Source organism: Mixophyes fleayi, chromosome 5 (assembly GCF_038048845.1).
Source record: "Mixophyes fleayi isolate aMixFle1 chromosome 5, aMixFle1.hap1, whole genome shotgun sequence".
Taxonomy (NCBI): domain Eukaryota; kingdom Metazoa; phylum Chordata; class Amphibia; order Anura; family Limnodynastidae; genus Mixophyes; species Mixophyes fleayi.
Window position 1 is genome coordinate 250,276,938 of NC_134406.1, and position 20,765 is coordinate 250,297,702.

A 20,765-nucleotide genomic window follows, 5' to 3' on the forward strand; every position below is an offset into this window, starting at 1 on the left:
TGGAGGAACTCATTTCCCCTAGCTCTGTTTTTTTTTTCTTTTTTCTTTTTGGTCTTAATAATGTTTTTTGAGTGTCCCTGTGCAATTGATGGCATTAGAGCGTGAGATGTTTTATAGAGTTTATTGAAAACAATATAAAAGCTGTTTTATCACAATATAGTCCTATTTCTTTATATCAAGAATACATTTTGGCACATGTTTTAATTCTCTATATAAACAATTGTCTGGTGTATATATAGCGCATTCTATTTTTTTTTTTTTTTTTATAATTCATTATTTTAGGTGGTCAAAAGAAGTATGAACGGACATGTTAAAAACGCACATGTTAAATGGGAAACTGCAAATGATAAATATATAAATGTATTAAAATATAACAAAATCAAACATGAAACAGGATAGCAAAAATGATTAATAAAAACGGGAAAGAGTAAACATTACAAATTTTTAAGACAAATGAAGTTAGGGGTGAAGTAGATGGGGGTTGGATGGGTGCAAGGGGGGTGGGGTGACGGTACAGGACTAGCAAGGAGAAGGGTGAGGGATATCTTAATGACTCACAGTAATGGAGTTGGTAGGGTATAGCTGGGTATATGGCAGAGGTGACGTAGAAAGGGTTAAGGGTCATTCTGTACGCTTGTGGTCCATTCACTGCACATGGGTGAAGGATGGAGGTCATGGGATATAGGAGAACATGGGTAGAAACCTGTTCTCTGTGAACAGCCATGCGGCCCACACTTGAATAATGTATGGCCTCTATGGAGGAGATAGTACGTTATTTCCTCTGGCTGCTGTATGTCAAATTTATTTTTAAGGATTGGGAGGAGAAGGTGGACCAAACTCTTCTAGTTTTTGGCTATTAGATATTTAGCTGCTGCTAGGATGTATGCAACTAGTCTCCCACAGGATTTATTGAGGTCTTGGGGGTAGGGTGGGGTTAGAATAGTAAGAAGACCAAAAGGTTCTTTGCTAATACCCAAGGGGGGCCCAAAGAGACTAATCAGTAGTCTGTACCAAAATGGAGTTATTTTGGGGTGTGACCACCATATATAAACAATGGTGCCCCTATAGCCACAGTTTCTCCAGTTTGCGGGTGACACATTATGTTAAGCCTCGCTGGGGTGTGGTACCACCGATACTACACTTTGTAGAAAGTTTCCTTGACCTTAGTTGAGATGGAGCTCTTAGCGATTCTGAGTCTCACGTTCTCCCAGGCCTCCTTATCCGGTGGAGGACCAAGGTCGCTGTCACATTCCGTCTCATGGTAATTGTGCGATGGTAAGGCAGCGTTCATTACAGTATCATATATTTAGATAAGTCATACCCCTGTTCATTGGAAGGTGCCTGCAGATATTCAGGAATAGGGTAAGATATCAGAATATATGGGTCAGGGTATGGAATGCAGAAATAGATGTATTTGGATGAATTGAAAATAACTGCACAAGTGAGGGGTCCACTGTTGAAGTTCCGCCATAGACAGCTACTGGCCATGATTAGACAAAATTAATCTTTTATAATCGCTTCTCAGCTGTTTTCTTTACAGTACATTCATGTGACAACTATTAAGTGCGTAAATTGGAAGTAAAGCGAATAGTAGAAGATAAACCAGCAGATTCTAAGCTCGGAACAATTACCCGCTTTAGGCTTTTGCTAGAAGAGAGGAAAAACGGAGGTGTGAGAGCCAATCAGAAACCGCTATCACGGAGATTGTGGCCTCTCCTTGGTTCTTCCTATCACATCTCCCCCACCTCCCTTTCATACTCATTTTAATGTGGCATAGTGAAATGTTCTGTCACTTAGCTTACATTTGTATTAGTACCTAAGTAATAAAAAAAATAAAAGTTTGCAAAGTTGGAACTTACCCTTTTAATTTGTGTCTTTGTCTAGAAAAAAATAATATATATATATATATATATGTGTATGTCGTTTTAAGTTTAAAGCCATCAGCAAACCAACACATTTATCATTATGTGCATTATTGTAATTCGCATTCCCAGCCAGACAGAAGTGTTAACAGAAATGTTCACCTTCTACGCGTGTTAAATGTTTTAAGGTGGTCTTATCACCAGGTCATCTGACGTCACTTTATTCCTTTATTACATAGTGTCTGTGCACTGTGGTTAGCAATCACCTCCCCTCCTTGTGAAACAGGTGCGCACTTATTATCATTTCCCATAATCCCTTTATCTTTTCCCAGAATTCTGCTGTCAGTCTTGCTGAAGTATAAGCCTCTGAATATAATAGCTTTGGGGCATGGCCTATTATTAGTATTAATTTTTATTTATAAGGCGCCACAAGGCGTCCGCAGCGCCGTACAGAGACAAACAAATTACAATACAATGGGAGACAGCACAGTAAACAGTAAGTACAGCAACTCAGTAAGCTCAATGCACAGCTAGAGAGGGTGGGGAAGGGGGAGGTAGGATCCACAAATGACGGGGCCCAAGAAGGAGGGCGCGGAAGACAGGGAGACCCCCAGGGGGGAGGAGGGAGCGAGAGTTGACGTGGAGTGGAGCCTCGAGGAGGAGGGCTAAGTACCTGGAGAGCAGAGTTACAAGTGGTGGAAACAGGAGGAGAGATGGCCCTGCTCAGAGGAGCGTACAATCTAAGCCTAGTTGCGAAAGAGTAGCATGTGTTTCACCACAGTACAGTCCACCGTTCTAGTTATAATTAAGCGGAAAACATTCTTTTGAGGGCACAATTTCTTTAAATCTGTCTTATGTGCTTTGAGAAGAAGCTTGGGAGAGAGCGTAACTAATAAAGGACATGATGGATTTAATGCTCGCTACAAGGTGAAGAGGTTCCCTGTTTTTTGTTTTTTTTTGTAATTGTTGCTAATTTAGAGGGGGATGGGTGACTATATAGTAAAGTAATAAAATAATATTTTAGGACCAAGTGTCGGGTCCTCTTGTGTTATACAGCTGTGTCTGTCCAGCAAGGTCACAAAGATCTAATGAAGCTGAGGGTTATACTCAGTGTAACGCTGCGCAAATGTTCATAATTTACATGAATGTGTTTCAAGACTTGAATCCTCCACCCAAGCTGAACTTTTGTTCTGCGATATCATGTTAGCAGTAATCAATGTATATATCACTATGGTAACATCGATGTTTCGTGCATAAACTTCTGTAGAGGACATATCACCTCTGGAACAAACTTTACCACCTTGCTGTGAACAAGTGTGACGAGGCTGCGTTTGTAGGAGCTTCCTTCTGCATTTCAGCACTGGGTTTTGCTTCCTTGATATAGTAGCTTCTTACTTTCCTATTCATAGCAGCGGAAATGACCCTCTCCCACTGTACAGAATACTGCTGTTTGTAGTTTCCTGTTGCAAAACAGTAGCAGCCTTTCCCTTTTGATCTCTGCCTGTATAAATGTGTACTTTCTTGTTTCTGCTGCTTGTTTGTTTCTCTTGAACATCAATATGTATGTATAAGGAAAAACTATCTCCTGTGACTGTGGTGAGCTCTCTGTAGGGGTCACTTCTCTATGAAGTCAGTAGTGTTCCCAGTCCCTGTGATTTTTGGCAAATGCATGAGTTTAACTTCTGAGATTTCTAAATGAGACCAGCAATACTTCTTCACCTTAAGTTGGTTCTCTGGGCGTTTAAAGGGCATGTAAACCCATTGCTAGTCATTAATGTATTTATTACTGAGCTAAATAATATAATATTGAAATAACTGAATAATTATTCAGTCCAGTATTCATTGGCTGAATTTCATATATAAATTATATTTAGTGGGGGAATTATATTTAGTGGGTGATGTTGCATCACTCTGGTCCACATCAGATGCCTTAGTGTGGGTGATAGGCATACACTATATCTTAGTTAAAAAAAATACTGCTTCATTGGTTGGTAAATAACCAGTGATGTCACAGCAGGCATAACTTCATCATCATCATCATCATCACCATTTATTTATATAGCGCCACTGATTCCGCAGCGCTGTACAGAGAACTCGCTCACATCAGCCCCTGCCCCATTGGAGCTTACAGTCCAAATTCCCTAACATACACACACACACACACACACAGACGGAGAGAGACTAGGGTCAATTTTGATAGCAGCCAATTAACCTACTATTATGTCTTTGGATTGTGGGAGGAAACCAGAGCACCCAGAGGAAACCCACGCAAACACGGGGAGAACATCCAAACTCCACACAGATAAGGCCATGGTTGGGAATTGAACCCATGACCCCAGTACTGTAAAGGCAGAAGTGCTAACCACTTAGCCCCTGTGCTGCCTATAACTGACATGCTATGCATTACAGTTTCTGATTTTTCTATGCTATGGAATGTGTCTTGCTGTTTTTAAGCAGTGGAAAGGAGGTGTTGGGAACGGGTACTCCAATATTTTAACATTTTTAAAGTAAAAATAAATTCAGTTACCATCTATTATTCACTTTGCTTGTTTTCCGCAACATTTATTAGTGTCCCTATGTAATCCTTCTATTTTTTTGCCCCCTTTTGCCTATTTTTCTCATCTTACCGACACCTTTTCCATTGGACTGCTCCCACCTGCTCCTTTAATTTTCTTTGGGCTCTTCGTTCTCAGAAAATGAATTACTTTGGGTCCAACACTCAGACAAGATTCCAATGGCTGCGTGTTGTCTGAGGGCAATGAGCTGGCGGTCTGATAAAAGACTGCTGGTAGAAGTGGGCAAAGTGTGGCAGACTGGGACCCAATGGATAGCTACTGAGGGTCTTCAATAGGGTCCAGGTTGTACCTGGGATATTCCACACGGAACTGAAAAATCTGTTTTGGACGTAATTTTCATAAAACAAACTGTGCAATAGTTTTAAGTCGGGACACCCAGTCACTTTTTTTAATGGGCTGTAATAAAAGAATGGGGAAAGGTGCCCAAAGCATTCATGATAAAATACTCCACGGTTTGGTGTGATTTTTTTTTTTTTTTTTTTTTTCTCTCTTAATTATTATTTTTACCGCATTTGGAAATGCATATTAAGTTTGGGGGGGTTTATTTTTGTGTTAATGCCGGGAGTAATCCATGTTCATTATTCAGAATAACAATTTAACACACTATTAAAAAAAATATTAATCAAGTTTTGAAGAAAACAGAATGAAATAAGACTGCTGCCAGCAAATGTACTTTTTGTTATATCTTTGAAGGCTGAATTCTCCCCCCTATTTATATTATATTGGGTGTTTTTTGTAGTGTTGTTTCTTTTATATATAGATATTTATTCTGGGCCTGATATATTTATTTTTTAAATATCACTTGTCTGATAACAGTAACTTTACAAAAGCTTTGAATGTATCTTTCAATTCATAGAACTGGTTGAAAATATTTAATAGTCCCTTGAGGCTGTTATGAGAAAAGTGTAAAAAAAAAATCTGACCTTGTGCCAGTTACAAACAAATATAAAGTTTTGATTTCATTATTATATGTTTATTGACGTAGATTTTGATGTTTTCACATAAGGATTTAAAATAAACTCGCTCTTGGATATGTCTTCTAATTGGAAATAAAACGTTTTACTGAAAACATGACAGGTTGACTTAGTTATTTATTATACACAAGTTAACCCGTGCATGATACTCGTGCATTCTAGTCAAATCAAGCTACTTAAGGTGTTAAAAAGGTTCTTGTCATACATTTGGGCCTAGCCCAGGCCTCCTCAGGGGAAGAGCGTTACTTCCTACCACAAGCGCCCTTTTTTAACGTGGTTTTGTCCACATGTCACCACCTCATCATTTTTCTCCATCACCTCATCCTTCATCTTCATCGCCACATCCTTCATCAAGCTACTTAAGGTGTTAAAAACTCCCCACTGTCACCCCCGGCAACCACCAACCAGTCCCAACTGTCACTTTTCCTTCAAGACATATATAGGTAAGTGTATAACTCTGCCCAGCAGGTGGCGCTGCAGCTTGTTGTTTTTTTTTCCCCCCACACATGCCACTAGGCATTTATATAGTAGATTGTAGAGAATATTTGATTACTATAAAAACAAAACTCAGACAGTAGTCCTCAGTGAGTATCATCCGTATTCTAAAACAAAAGACAGTTGTTGTTGGTGCTTATCCTTAATACTGCATATCTGTGTGTATCTAGCAAAATGAAAACATCAGGTATTGGTTCATATTTTGATCCAAACATTTAAGCCTGTATCCCAACGACAAGGGGACCCCATTATATGTATCTAGCAAGGGCTGGCTTGTAACCCACACCCAACAAGGCCTTAAATAGGCCATATGGACAGCTGTCAAGGCAAAATGATGAAACAAAACCATAGAAGAAATAAGTCTACATGTGGTTAATCCCATATTATATATGGTACCAGCTGCATGACAGTGTGAATGCTCTATATGTATACAAAATAAAAAGGACAGGCTTGTTTATTCTCTGTTTTCCCCCATCCATATGCTACTTGCTAATCTAATCTGTACTAACCATTTACTGCACCAGCTCCCCTACAGCATGTCCATGTGTCCTTATCTGAGGAAATGAGTGTTTACCAGTGACTTCTGTATAGCGTTATACGTTTCTGGAGATGTAGTAGACAGACTCATGTTTTCATAAGCCTTTTGTTTCTGTGTTTCATACTTGTCAACTGTCAGAAATTGCCTGGGACATTGGCACAGTATGGCACTGTCCTTGGAGTCGTCAGACATGTCCCAGGGAGTCATAGAGGTATAAAGCCTTCGGTGTCCACCAGTGCTGAAGTTTCTCCACCTCAGAGCTCTATTTCCTGCTCTACAGCAAACTCTAGCTGTCCGAGTTCACTGTGAACTTCTCAGTCAGGGATTACTCGGCTATGGTTCCAGTCCACGTGGGCCATTTAGTTTTACAGCAAAACCCAGCAATAGTATGTATTGTATTCAGACTTGTAAATAGCTGTCTATATTATACTGTAGATGTCACTGTACACTACCCACCAAAGAGGTGTGTTTCTGTGTTAGTAGTCATCACCAGAAATGAAAGAGGTGTCTATATCGTCTGCCAAGTGCCAGAAACTTGCTTTCCTTCATAAACTAGCCACCAGACAGGGTTTGTGATGACACAAATCTATTTTGTATGTACTAGCCACCAGCCTGTGGATTGTATAATGGTCCTGAGATGTGTTACGTGCTAGCAACTGAGTATAGCATGCTGGACTTTGAGAACAATATGCTCTACATAGCGACCGCCCCCATCCCCCCCCCCAAAAAAAATAATAATAAAAAAATATAAAATAAAATATAAAAAGAATTATACGGAATGCATTGCATGCCATTTGGTTTTATGTTTACAATGTTTTTAATTTGCATTAAAAAAAGTGTCCCTAGAACTACTTACCAATTAAAACTCAATTTCCTGGATCATGCTGAAGAGAGCGTACAGTTTCTGGGAGTTGTAGTACACCTAAGGCGTCATCTTTGTAGTATAAGTAATTGGCAGAAAGTTGGTGATTGTTGGTAATCACACAGGCACTTTGTTGTACCATGTATTTTAATTTTTGTGAACTCTCCACTTTTCCACTGTATATTCCAGCACATAATTGTGTAAACGGTAATTTTGTGTCAGAGAAACACTGATATAGTAAAAAGATCGGGATCCGTTCGGCCTGGAAGGTGATATAAAATCCATCTGGGCCAGGGATTTTATCTCTTTTTATAGATTCAATTACATCATTAATTTCCTCATACTTCCAAGGAGAACAAATAGCAGCTGCTTCTACTAGGGGTATGGAGGAGGGAAGGTTAAGGGAGTCTAAAAAAGCATTAAATCAATCTATTGTAGGTTGGAATAGCTCTATTATCCAGAGTGTTGAGTGCTCTATTATCTACAATGCTATAGCATTGTAGATTTGCAATAAGAAGATCTGTTTAAGCTTCTTTGGAGCCTTACAAGATATGCTTTCATACCTGGGTTAGAAGGGTTTTTTTGTGCTGTTCTTCTGAGTTTTCAGTCTGGGATTCGTAGGAGAATTATAATGTATTGTTTGTTTTCTTAATGCTGGCTGCCTCCTGAATTGCTCATAACCATGTTTAAGGCACACAGTGTACACAGAGGTGTCTAATGGGACATTAGTTTGTATATAATTGTCAAGGACCTCTTGTGTGAGTTGTGCTCCAACATCCTCCGATAAAATGTAATCCGCTAATCTCCAGGGTCTAGGGGGACAATCTCTTTTTAAATTGTTTTCCTTTATTAAGAGATGTCCACTAGTACTAAACTTTTAACTAAACCACCAACAGTTGAGGGTGTCATGTCCAGGACTCCTGCCATGTCGTGAAAGGTACATATTCTGGTTGCCACTACAATGGCTCATTCAGCAGCAGAATTTCCTGAGCCAGAGCCAAGGAGCTCAGATGTTGACTATCTCTTAAATAATGGGGGCTCCAGACATTGGGCTTTTGCAGCTCTGTTATTTGGGAGGAGAAAATTAATAGTTAAAGGGGTTGTTCACTTTTTGGGAGGGTTTAATTAAGAAGGGGTGGCCCAAAGAATTTATTATGGATGGACATCTCCAATGACCTCTGAAAATGAAATAACGTCTTCACTTTGGATGTTTTGAGATTCAGCGCAGACTACGAATGCCTTTGGGAAGAGAAGATTCCATTTCATGATGGTCTAATTGACTTGTTGTATTTCTGTGTTGTAATGCTTTGATTAGTAAAGCAACAATCTGTAGTGACACATAGGCTGTGTAATAACAGATGTTCCATCAGATGAAATCTACATCACAATACAGCACAAGTGGAAAGCTAATAATGCAATCAAAACTAGACAACAGGACCAGATGTTTCTTGTATTAAGCTAGAAACCTTTTGATAAAGAGCCACCAAGGCAGATGTATTAAAATGAAAGAACAATACAGGTGTCTGTGTATTTTGACAGCACATAAATGTGTTTTTGTGATTTGGCTGAACGTTGAGTCTTCAAAGCACTATAATCAGTTTTTACTGTAAATCATTATATATTGGGGGGGAAAGGTCACATGTATGAAAACTGGTGTAAAGGAAAAAGGTTGTTGCCCATAGCAGCCAAATATATTTTGCAATTTTTTTTTTCTTTTTACAGTTTAGGAAGTGAAAGCAAACATCTGGTTGCTAAGGGCAACAATACCCTTTTCTTTGAACGAGTTTTAATAAATGCCCCTCGAGAAGTTGTTTCCTTGCTGCCTACTCTTTTACATTAAAATGAGAACTGGTCATAGCCCTTTGAAGTAACAAATTAGCTAATTTACAAAAACACATCTAATTGCTCTCAGAATACAGCAACCTCTGGATACATTTGCGCTGATCATTGTTGTGTAGAGTTTTTCAGGGTGTTGAGCAGGGGTTGGCGGTATAGGAACTCCCAAGGATTAGATAGTTGCTGGTTCGTTTCTGCAGAACAAACCGTTTATATTTAGTTATTTAAGTCTATATACATACTTTATTTAGTGATGTGGGGTTTTCTTTTTTTAAAGACGCGTTGTAGATCATGTAGCACATCAAGGTACAGTTTTACATACTGTAACGTCAGTTAGTATACAAATAGGAAAGGAGATATCAAATTTGACACCTCACAAAGCCATAGAACACTACCATCTAAAAAGGATAACTGATACATTTGCTGACCAATTTTTGATATATAACAAAGCAGATAAAAAGGGGTCAATAAAGAATAAGGGTAGGGAGGGTGGCATGACAAAGTGTCAGAGAAGGACAAGCTGGGTATATCCAAGTCTCCCCATATCTTCCTGCTCTTTTTGTTTCATCCTATTCTTTTATTTAACACGTAACTGGTTTAATAATGTAAAGTTTGAGCCTGCACTGTGTTAAACAGGCGAAGATTGCTGTTTCCTGAATTACATTTTAATAGCGGATGTATATGTTTATCAGGTATATTTTATATATTGAGAGTGAAGACTGAATATTATGTAAGACTAGACAGGAATATAACATTGTAACACTCTCTTATACAGAACTCCTGTGTAACTTTTATTAAACAATAAAATTATCCAGAAAAAAATATCCGTAATGCTCATGTCAAACATACATAATTTATTATATCTGTATTCAGCTGAATTTAAACCCTGTGGTTATCAGATGAAAACAATTGATTGGTTGCTAACCATTTACTAATGTCGCTTCGTAAAACATATGTTTCGGGTTTACATCTCCCTTTTTATTAGATGTGTTTCTAGGCAAAGCAGCAATTTCATGGGAAAAAATGAGTGTTTTTTGTTGTTTTACCTAAATCAAAGTGGAAGGCTGTAAGAAGAATGTTAGTATTTACCATTTTCCTTAGTTTGTGTCTTCATACTGCTAAAAACTATAATTCTGCAGTATCCTGTAACTACCACGGCAACCACAGTCCCATGGCACTTGATGTAGTGAGCAGTGAGTGTTTGGATCTCCTTCTGAGCTTTGTCTGCTCTGTGTGCTGTAACATTGTTTTCTTCCGCGTCTCCTCTCTGCCTTCACATGAGAAATTTTGAAATGGAGATAATGAATTGTAGAAGGACAGCTAAGAAAAATGGATGCATGTAAAAATACCTGCTATTTAAAGAAAAATAAAACTTATGTGGGATTGCTGCTTTAAGGTATCTAAGTCTCTAAGTGGATCTTGCTTTGGCACAGTCTCATGTCAATACAGGTCAGCAAAATGCTTTCATTCACCACAATAACTAGTTTTCTCCCACTGCACAAAACATCAAATAGTTTTTATATTGGACTGTTTTTGTTGCAATTTCTTAAATATCTTCCAGGATGATTCATAAAATATGATACCTGGCTTTGAACAATATAATAGATCATTCTCTCTTTCATAAAACATGAGTATTGTCAGAAATGTCTTTGAAATGTCAGAGACCTGAACAGAGTGCAAAAATATTCCCTACAAGGTTCGCTGTAGTGCGTTTCGTGTTGGTGTAACAGACAAACCTACGTCTGACTGTCTGGATTTACGTAGGTCAGAGAGCATGAGGTTATGAAGAGAGCCCATTCTGTGCAAATTCTTCTCTTTTGATGTCTTTTCTAGTATACTGCCAACATAATGTCAATTCGACTTATAATTATTGTATGCCTACATTTTTTTAAATAAAGTTTTCTTATTTGTTTCCCTGGCTGTATAGCTCATATGGCAGCGTATTTAAAGCCATTCACAAAGAGTCTGGGCAAGTTGTTGCAATCAAACAAGTTCCTGTGGAATCCGATCTTCAAGAAATAATTAAGGAAATCTCTATAATGCAGCAATGTGACAGGTAAGCAGATCACACATGGGTGCCAGGATTGTTCATATCCCACCTACTGTCTACTTGTCCCACGCTATGTGCTTTTTATGCTTTAAGCCTAAATGTTTTGTTTGTTGCCCATGTTTTACCACTATCTGTGACGCCTTACAAATCAACGATGATGATGAAAGGGTTTGTAATTCACATGATCTACTGTGTTTGCTTCCACAGTTCAGACACCCAGCTCCTGCCCTGTGAGGTGCTTAGCTTTGCAGTTTGGAAACCGCTGTAGCGTCTCTGACTCTGAACACTGTGGTCAGACACCAGATGAATGATGCTGACCTTTACACTTTACTGTTTTCCACAAACTTAAGCTAATCGTCGTCTTTTTTAGTTATTGCGAAAAACTAAATGGAATAGTTGAATAGTCTCTTCTCACTCATTGCTGGTGATGTCAGTGGGCACATGTAAAGTATAGGCTAGGTTAGCAGTTTTTAGACAAGAAGTCAGGCCTTGGTTTTAGGTGATGCACACCTAGACCTATGCAGACTAAAGGCAAAAATTAAATGATCTGTATACGGAAAGTCATAAAAATTCTGAAAAAAAGGAAACTAAAAAATATAAGGAATATTAATGTCATACACACAGCCCCTGTGAGGAGCTCTGCAATACAAAATAATGAGAGGTTGGGATTTCATATACAAAAACATGATCGCTCCTCCTACTTTCACTGTGAGGAGCTCTGCTACTCCAGGTAATGAGGGGGAATTTCAAAGGAACAGAAAAAGATGATCACAGCACTTCCTCATGTCATCACTATGTGGAGCTCAGCTACATGCTATAAGGAGGAGGAACATACCAAGGATCGTGAGTGACAAAAGGCACTTAAAAAAATAACTAAAAATTGTAGCAGCTTTGAGGCATTGTATTCCAAATTAAGGAAATATATCTTATACATGAAAGAAGTCTGAAACATTGAGGATAATAGATTCCTTATCTATATTGCCATAAGCAATACTATGGCATTTGTACACGCCTCTGGGTTAAAGTAATCTTTAAGTAGCAAAGCCTTCCTCGCAATGAGTGTGATGACCAGTGTGTGTGGTTTGTAAACCTCTGGTTAAAATTCTCTGGTTAAAAACAAAAAAAAAATGTAATGGATAAATTGATGAGGAAATCCCACATACGTTTTCCTTCCTTCTTTCCTTATCTTCACTTATGCAATTATCAAAGCACTGATCCAAAACTCTCTTCTTTGAAATTATCTTCCAAATGTCCAAATAAGACATATAATATACAAGTTAACCCGTGCATGATACTCATGCATTCTAGTCAAATCAAGCTACTTAAGGTGTTAAAAAGGTTCTTGTCATGCATTTGGGGCTAGGCCAGGCCTCCTCAGGGGAAGAGCGTTACTTCCTGATGTAAGCGCCCCTTTTTTAATGTGGTTTTGTCCACATGTCACCACCTCATCATTCTTTTCCATCACCTCATCCTTCATCTTCATCGCCACATCCTTAATCTCCATCGTCTTACTGTTCTAAAACCTCTCGATACACAACGTTTCTGCTAAACACCTTATCGCTGTGCTCAATCAGTCTTCCTTGAAGGGCAGTATTCGTCACCTGCACTTTCACATCACTGCTTCTCCGTACTCGTGAAAATGCGACATACAATTGTCCATGACCAAACACAGGCTCTGGTAAATAAATACCCACACGGTCAAGAGTTTGAGCCCTCAACTGGTAAATTTAGCCTTTACTACCCCTCCCACGGGGGGAAGGGGGATGATGGAAGTTAACTGACTTCACTATTATAATTTTTTTGTCAAATAATGTCAGTATACCAAATTTCCATTTTAAGCTAAATGTTCTAGGATTTGTTTCTCATATTTGGTGTTGGGATATTTCTGCTAACTAGGATTTTAAACTAACTGACAAATGCTTACAGTTTGTAGCCCTATATAGTGTAGTGGCACACTGGTGGTTTAGGAACACCAGATTTTATTATGTTTTATCTTCATTTTAACTATATATAGCAGGCAATAATTTACTTGTTTCAATAGTTCTAATACGTAGCCCACTGTTATCTTCTGTATTTAACTGACAGATGTGACACCAGCCTTAGGCTGGTTACACACAACAGAACACTTCTCCCGATGCAATATAGTCCACGAACGATTGAGAAAAGAAAAAAGCCCCGATCAGCATGTCGATTCATGGGTACACACTAAACACGGTTTATAAGATTTACCTTCAGATCTGTGCTCTTCATCTGTCATAGCCAACAGCTGAAAAGATAGTGACTCTGCACACTCCATAGAGATCTATGGAGACTCCCCTGTGGTGAGTGCATACACACTGCAGAATTGGAACAACGTTGCTCCATTGTCGAAAGAGATTTTTAGTCCGGTTTAAAAATCAAATCAAAAGATAGGATGAGCTTTGGAACGATAATTGTTCGTTGGAGCGTACACACTAATGCGATATCGGGTTGAACGTTCGTTTATCGTGTGATTGGTTCAATAACCTGCTGAAAAACATGTAGTGTGTATCCAGCCGAAGACTTGAATGCATATAGGATTCCGGGACTGGCAAGTTAGACATCAAATAGTGTCCAATAAAGTTCTAAGCTATACAGGAATATATTATCTTGTACTGATAGGGAACATTCTGCTCTTTCACTTAATATGTAAACTGAAATTTGGAATCCTGTCTCATAGTGAAATCGTGGTGGATCAATACATGGTCTAAATCACACCGTAATTTAACTCTATCCCTCAAAACAGCCTTACATCTTGCATGGTTTCTGATTTAAAAAAACTCTATATTTGAAAGTTTACAAACAAACTTGTTCTGTGCATGGAAACATAACGTCTTTCATGTTTCCTCTTTGTGCAGCCCCTATGTAGTGAAATATTATGGCAGCTACTTTAAAAACACTGACCTATGGATAGTTATGGAGTACTGTGGAGCTGGCTCTGTCTCGGACATAATTCGATTACGGAATAAAACAGTGAGTATATATTCATTTTATCCATTTAATAAAGTAATGATATAGAAAAGAATGTTGATGATAATGTCTTTCACATGCACATATCTTGCTTTTGTCCTGTCTTTGTACCTGCTGATCCCCTTCTTAGGGATAGATTTACTAAACTGCGGGTGTACAAAAGTGGAGATGTTGCCTATAGCAACCAATCAGATTCTAGCTATCATTTATTTAGTACATTCTACAAAATAACAGCTGGAATCTGATTGGTTGCTGCAGGCATCATCTCTACTTTTTTTTACACCCGTAGTTTAGTAAATATACCCCCCAAGTCTTCATATACATCCCTCTCCTGCTCTGTTATATCAGCTTCTATCATCACCAGTGTATCCTGTAAGGGTGCTATGAAGAAATCACTTTATACTGCTTTTCTCAATCTTTCCGCTGTAAAAACTTTCATTGGCCGTAGTCGTGGTCAGTCTTCCAGAGTACTGTCTTAGTTCTTTTTCTATAGGCCCTAGTGCTTGCAGTTATGGGTGGGGGTTAAAGTACCTCTATATAGTAGTTTCAGTTACATTGCACTTTAGCAGTTCTGAATTTTTTTTCCCCAATATATAATTACCAGATGAACCTCATGTAAGTACCTGGCACGTATTTAGAAGGTTGTGTTGCCTTTTTTTTCTGGCAAGTTAATAAGTCCTGTTTGTTTTTTGTGCTTGATGCAATTCTAATTATCTGCACTAATTTTTCTGTGCTGTGTGAGCTGAAATGTCTTAAACCATGACTTATAATTCAAAGTATTTATGATGAAATACAAAGGTCACTTGATGATGGAAGATATACAGTCAGTTACTGTAATACACCATGTTTGTTGTGTTTTGATGGATCTGCTTAAGTGTCCCTGGAAACTACTGAAATGTTGGTCACGATGCAAAGGTTAGAATAAGACCATCGTTCTTTCCAGCTCAGGCTCATGGGGCCTTTAATTTTCATGCATAAGTCAACAAAAGTATGCTTCATACCAGGCAATAGCTGGATCAGTTTGTGTTGTCTTTTTTATTATTTTATTTAGTATTTTATATTGCAGTTTGCCTTCTGCTCTGTCCATAATGGGTGGAAGAATCTCATCATTATTAAACATTTAATTTAAGGAGTTTATTGGACTGTTTAATATTACTCACATAAACTGTATAAAGTATATTCGCACTAGCGAGCCGCCGTCAGTCTTCTGTTACTGAAAGTGTTTTTATTAGTGTTTGGTACCAAAAAAAAAGTATTAAGGATAAAATAAGTTAGCGAGTCAGCTGGAGGCTTATCTAGTTGTGTGCCTGCAATGGGATGATGGTTTATTCTCTTTATTTATTTTGAAAACCTATGAAATGGAGCACATGAAATGTGTCCCGTATTCTATAGCATTTTCTTTTATGTTGTGACTTTCCTGACCTATTCTGCAGCAATACCAACGCCAAGGAGGCCATTGTGTCCTATTGTTAATGGAGATGTCCCAACATCACTGTAGCTTTAGTAATTTTATCCTTATAAGTGGAGCATGTATCGTTACTATATGTTTGTTTATGAAGTATGCGCTGCCTGGGTGGGTATATGTCTGCACCGACTCCCTGTCTGCCAGAGAAGGACCTCCCTGAGCAGGCAGTTTAAAGAGGACCCCACACACCAGACTCCTAGAGCTACGTCATTCTGAGTAACCAGGACAGTTCTGCTTCACATTAAAGTGCTGGTGTTGTAATTCAGTCTGATGTTGCAGAGGTTAGACCCAGACTACCTGACATGGGTTAGATGGTTTCACCTGGCACCCATGGGAGACCATTCAGGAGGTTACTCACCCAGGCACTATTCCTCAGACATGTAACATTGTACAAGTACATGCTGCTGAGCCTATTGTCCAGCGTGATCTGATCATCCACATTGTTCTTGTGTCCTATTGATACATTGTCCTCCAGCCTGGAATATGGTTTTGGAATCTGTAGGGATTGGTTTGAATCTCCTGCTGGATTTCTGTGCTATACATCATATCTGCATTCCAAATTTGGATCGAAGCACAGAAATTGTGTGCAGTGATTTGCTTCAAAATAATCAGACGTTCGTTTACCCTAAAGTATAAGTTTAAAGTTGTCTGAATTTCTAATAGCGTTTGACTGTTTATTGATATATATTTTTTTCTTTTTTTACTTTTAAATATTTGTAGTAGGATTTATCTTTCTTCTTTAATTGGTGTACAGTTGTAATGAAATTGATATTTGATACTTCACAGACATGGTTTTTTTTTATACATATTTTTTATATTACTTGATTTATTATATATTGCAGCATCCAAAGCGCTGTCCTAGATCTTCTTTTCTTCTTGGTATTTGAATTAGTGGTGGCAGCTTCGAGGGTGGCAGCTGCCTGGTTGCTGTATTAAGTAATTAAGCGCCTATAGCTGGTTTTCTTTTGTGTTTTATATGGATTCAACACAGTATATTAAAGTAAATTATTTAAACTATATTGAATATGGTCACCTACATTATCAGTTAAGAGACCACTATGGGACTAAGATAATTTAGTCTGTTTAAACACAGGATTTTTTTTGTTTACATATAAAAATGAATTAACACTGAACCGATGGACACATGTTTTAATGATGAGATCAACTTCTTATGGAATATTCTCTTTAGTGACTCAGATTCATGGATGTGAAGTAGCGGATTGGACAAGATAATGTAGAGTTCAGGAGCCAGTGCATTAAATCGAAGAGCCAACAGGGTCTTTTAAGAAGCTACAAAGATGTGCATTTATTATGAATAGAAATGATTTGTAAATGTTAGGCTGCAGAAGGGTCTGTCCGTCTATCTGTTGGCTCCTAAGATCTGTAAACATAACGTCTGTCTTTTGTGAAGTGTTAGGGGAAGAAGGGCAGAAGACCTGTTCTAATTTTGGACTCCTGCTTCTCCACACCTGAAACACGTGTCTAAACACTATGATTATATTCAGAGCAGTCTTTACTTTCCTCATTTTTAATTGAAGTTGTTAAAAATGTATGTACAGAAATATTTTGAATTGTGATTGAAATTTTCATTCGTTAATAATGGTCACAGTTTCCACATCCCAGATTCTGCTGTGTAAGCTGTATTAACAATGACTTTATTAAGGGTTAGGAGTACCCCAAGTCTTCACACCCACTGGTGTCTTATTGCATGGGGTGTTTTCAATTGAGCGCAAGATTTTTTTAAAGACCGCGTTAAGTCATTTTAACGCTGTTTTTTTTAAATCGTTTTTGAGTAGATTAACTTTACCCGCAATTCAATTTCATTTTTGACGCTCCGTTTTTTTTTCATCAAAGGTCCTCTCGCGCTCCAGTAGAAGGTCTATTGAAAGTATAGGGTGTGCGAGAGGCAGCTGCATTAAAAGCTATTCAATTGTTTTTTAACGCGTCTGTTAAACAGGCCAATATGCTGTTTTATCTCGCACCTCCTTGGGGTGTGATAAAAATTAAAAAAACTATTTGAAATCATGAAATAATGAGAAAAAAAAAGATATACTTATGTTTATCACTAATGCCTAACATGTAAAATTTGATTTTCTTGTGAAAAAATAATAAAATAAAAAAAAATAAGTAAATAGAAATCACTAATTAAATATATTTCTGTATGTTTTTGGTACAAATATGTTTGTACTAATGTGTTTTGGCATGGTATAGATGATTCTGTAGTAAAAAGTTAAATAAAAAAATATGCTAAAGAAAGTACTGTATGTAGATATTATCAACTAGAATGGTTGTGTAATGCAATGAAATGTATCATCAACATCATCAACATTTATTTACATAGCGCCAGCAAATTCCGTAGCGCTTTACAATTGAGAACAAACATTAATAAGACAATACTGGGTAATACATACAGACAGAGCGGTAAGAGAACCCTGCTCGAAAGCTTACAATCTATAATTTAATTTATAATTTAAATGTATGAAAATGTATGCCAATCCTTTTTTTTTTGTGTCCTACATGACGCGTTAAAACTCCCCTTCACTCCCCTAGAAACTCGCAAACACAATGATTAACGCGCAGGGGCAGCGTTACCTCTTTTTCAATTAAATTGCACAAGTTTTCACGCTGTGTTAACTAAAAACGGTCGCTATAGCAGTCAAAAACACGCGGGTGATTTTTTTTTTTTTTTTTTTTAAGAAGCCGGGAAAAAAAAAATCTTGCTGTCAATTGAATACCCCCCATGGATTACAAGCATTTGTACTGCTAGTAAAATGCGCATAACCTTGTTTCTAGAATGGCAATACCCACTACCGTTGTTACTAACATCGGTGCATTACCATTCCATTTGCGTTTTTCGGCTTTCATCTAGTCCCAGTTTGGAGGCATCTTACTGTAACCACATATGTTTGCCAAACGTATTGGAGCAGTCGACGGTGGGATCCAAATGCTAGTATTCCATGCACGTCCAGCGCGCTTGCGTTTTTACAAGCGTTAGAAGAGTGCTAACACAACGCCATTGGGTACCTGGCCTTAGAGAGGCCGTGCGACCATTAATTAATACATCAGTACCATGGACAGTGACATTACATGTGAGATACTAGAGTGATGACTTACAGCAAGTTTCTTCCCTATGCCACTCATTGTAGTATGTGTACACAGTAATTACATTAATAATGCTACATAGCCTTTTGTTTGGAATGTACAGTAATAGACTCGTTCTGCCCCATGTTTACAAGTTCTCTTTTGCTGCCGCTATAGCGTTGTATAGGCAAAGTGTAAGCGCGGCTGGTTTTTATTTTATCTGTTATCATAATCCAGTGAAATGAGAGAGCGCTGAGAAAGTTTGCAGTGGAAACTTTTCTAATAGGTTCCATAATTGTTTAACATCTAAATTGCACAAAAATAGAAACTACTGGAAAATTACAAATTATGTGTGGTGACCATAAACAAGGGAAAGTAAATGCAGTCTGAGAAAGGAATGTTAATGGACTCAGGCTAAATACATTTCTTTATCCATACTCTTCAATCTTGGGAGCATTAAACCAACCACCTCTACTTCCCCAGATCTGCACAATGCTTCTCTCTGACCATACAGCCTGCAGCACTAGCAGCCATGCTGATGTGAATGGTTTGATTTTGTTTGCCTGTGCGCTTCTGTCTCCTTTAATCTGTAGGTGAAGCGGCCTTTATTTTAATATGGCCGGATTTGCAATCATGTTAAACCTCAGAAACGTCCCTGTTTGCTGATCACAGTAGATAAGGGGGATTTGTACATTTTCCAGCTGCTCAGGAAAAAACATCTGCAGTTACCACAGAGCATGATATTGCATTCTTAAAGGGCTGGCCAACCCTAAATGGGGCTTTGAAGTGGGAAGAGAGCGTTTAACCTTTTTGCAAAGGCTCTAGATGGTTTTTTTCTCTTTCAGCAGCACACTGCGCCCTCTAGAGTACAGTTTGTGCATTGCTCCTCTCTGGTTTGCTAGTTGTTACCACTGTACAGCTATTCTGTGTATTAGGAACTCCAGATTAGACCAACAGTGTCCGAATGATACAGATCAACCTGTACTATATACCTTAAGCTGGGTTCAAGAAACGTTTGGTTTGTTGTTGTAACAGTTTTGCTATGCAGAAAAAATATATTGTCAGGACTATTTTAAGTTAAGGTAAATAACGGTGTCATTAATTTTTTTACCCACGCAACATGCATATTTCTAATTCTAATATGTGGATTTTATTGTAAATACATCCCACCACCCTTTTGTGGAAATTTATATTTTTATTTAATTTTGAGCACCATCTCCTATGATTTTGTTAAATGCCTCCTTTACCAAATAAATAGAGGAGCAAGCTCAAAAAGTTAGTAGTTATAACTTGTATATATGCATACAAGACGCATCCGTGTATCACAGAGAAGTTGCATACATCATCATCACCATTTATTTATATAGCGCCACTGATTCCGCAGCGCTGTGCAGAGAACTCATTCACATTCCCAGACAGACAGACAGACAGACAGACACACACTAGGGTAAATTTTTGATAGAAGCCAATTAACCTACCAGTATGTTTTTGGAGTGTGGGAGGAAACTCGAGCACCCGGAGGAAACCCACGCAAACACGGGGAGAACATACAAACTCCACACACCTAAGACCATGGTTGGGAATTGAACTCATGACCCCAGTGCTGTGAGGCAGAAGTGCTAACCGCTTAGCCACCGTGCTGCCCCATATGCTTATGTAACAGGTACCTATAACCTGACATTTGTGAATCTTTATTTTCTTTCTCAATTAAACACAGTATTTGGTTAAGAGGGGGAAAAGCAGTATTATGTTGTTTTCTTTCATTTTGTTTAATAAAAAATAAAATACATGTTTGTTTTTTCCTTACAGTTAACAGAGGATGAGATTGCTACAATACTTAAATCCACTTTAAAAGGGCTTGAATACTTACACTTCATGAGAAAAATCCACAGAGATATAAAGGCTGGGAATATCCTTCTCAACACAGAAGGTCACGCCAAGTTGGCGGATTTTGGGGTGGCTGGCCAGCTAACGGTAGGTGCCATCTAAAGCGCTAAATTACAGTGAAGCCATTAAATGCCAATCTATAAATTCCTCT

The 20,765-nt window shown here is 38.2% G+C and overlaps 1 protein-coding gene across 1 annotated transcript in view; it reads left to right on the forward strand.

Moving 5' to 3' along the window:
- Positions 1 to 20,765, forward strand: part of STK3 (serine/threonine kinase 3) — a 165,787-nt gene that overhangs the window by 12,971 nt on the left and 132,051 nt on the right. The window contains exons 3-5 of the mRNA XM_075213874.1: positions 11,071 to 11,199; positions 14,070 to 14,184; positions 20,537 to 20,701. Of these exons, the coding sequence (XP_075069975.1) occupies positions 11,071 to 11,199; positions 14,070 to 14,184; positions 20,537 to 20,701 (409 nt within the window). The remainder of the gene's footprint in view (positions 1 to 11,070; positions 11,200 to 14,069; positions 14,185 to 20,536; positions 20,702 to 20,765) is intronic.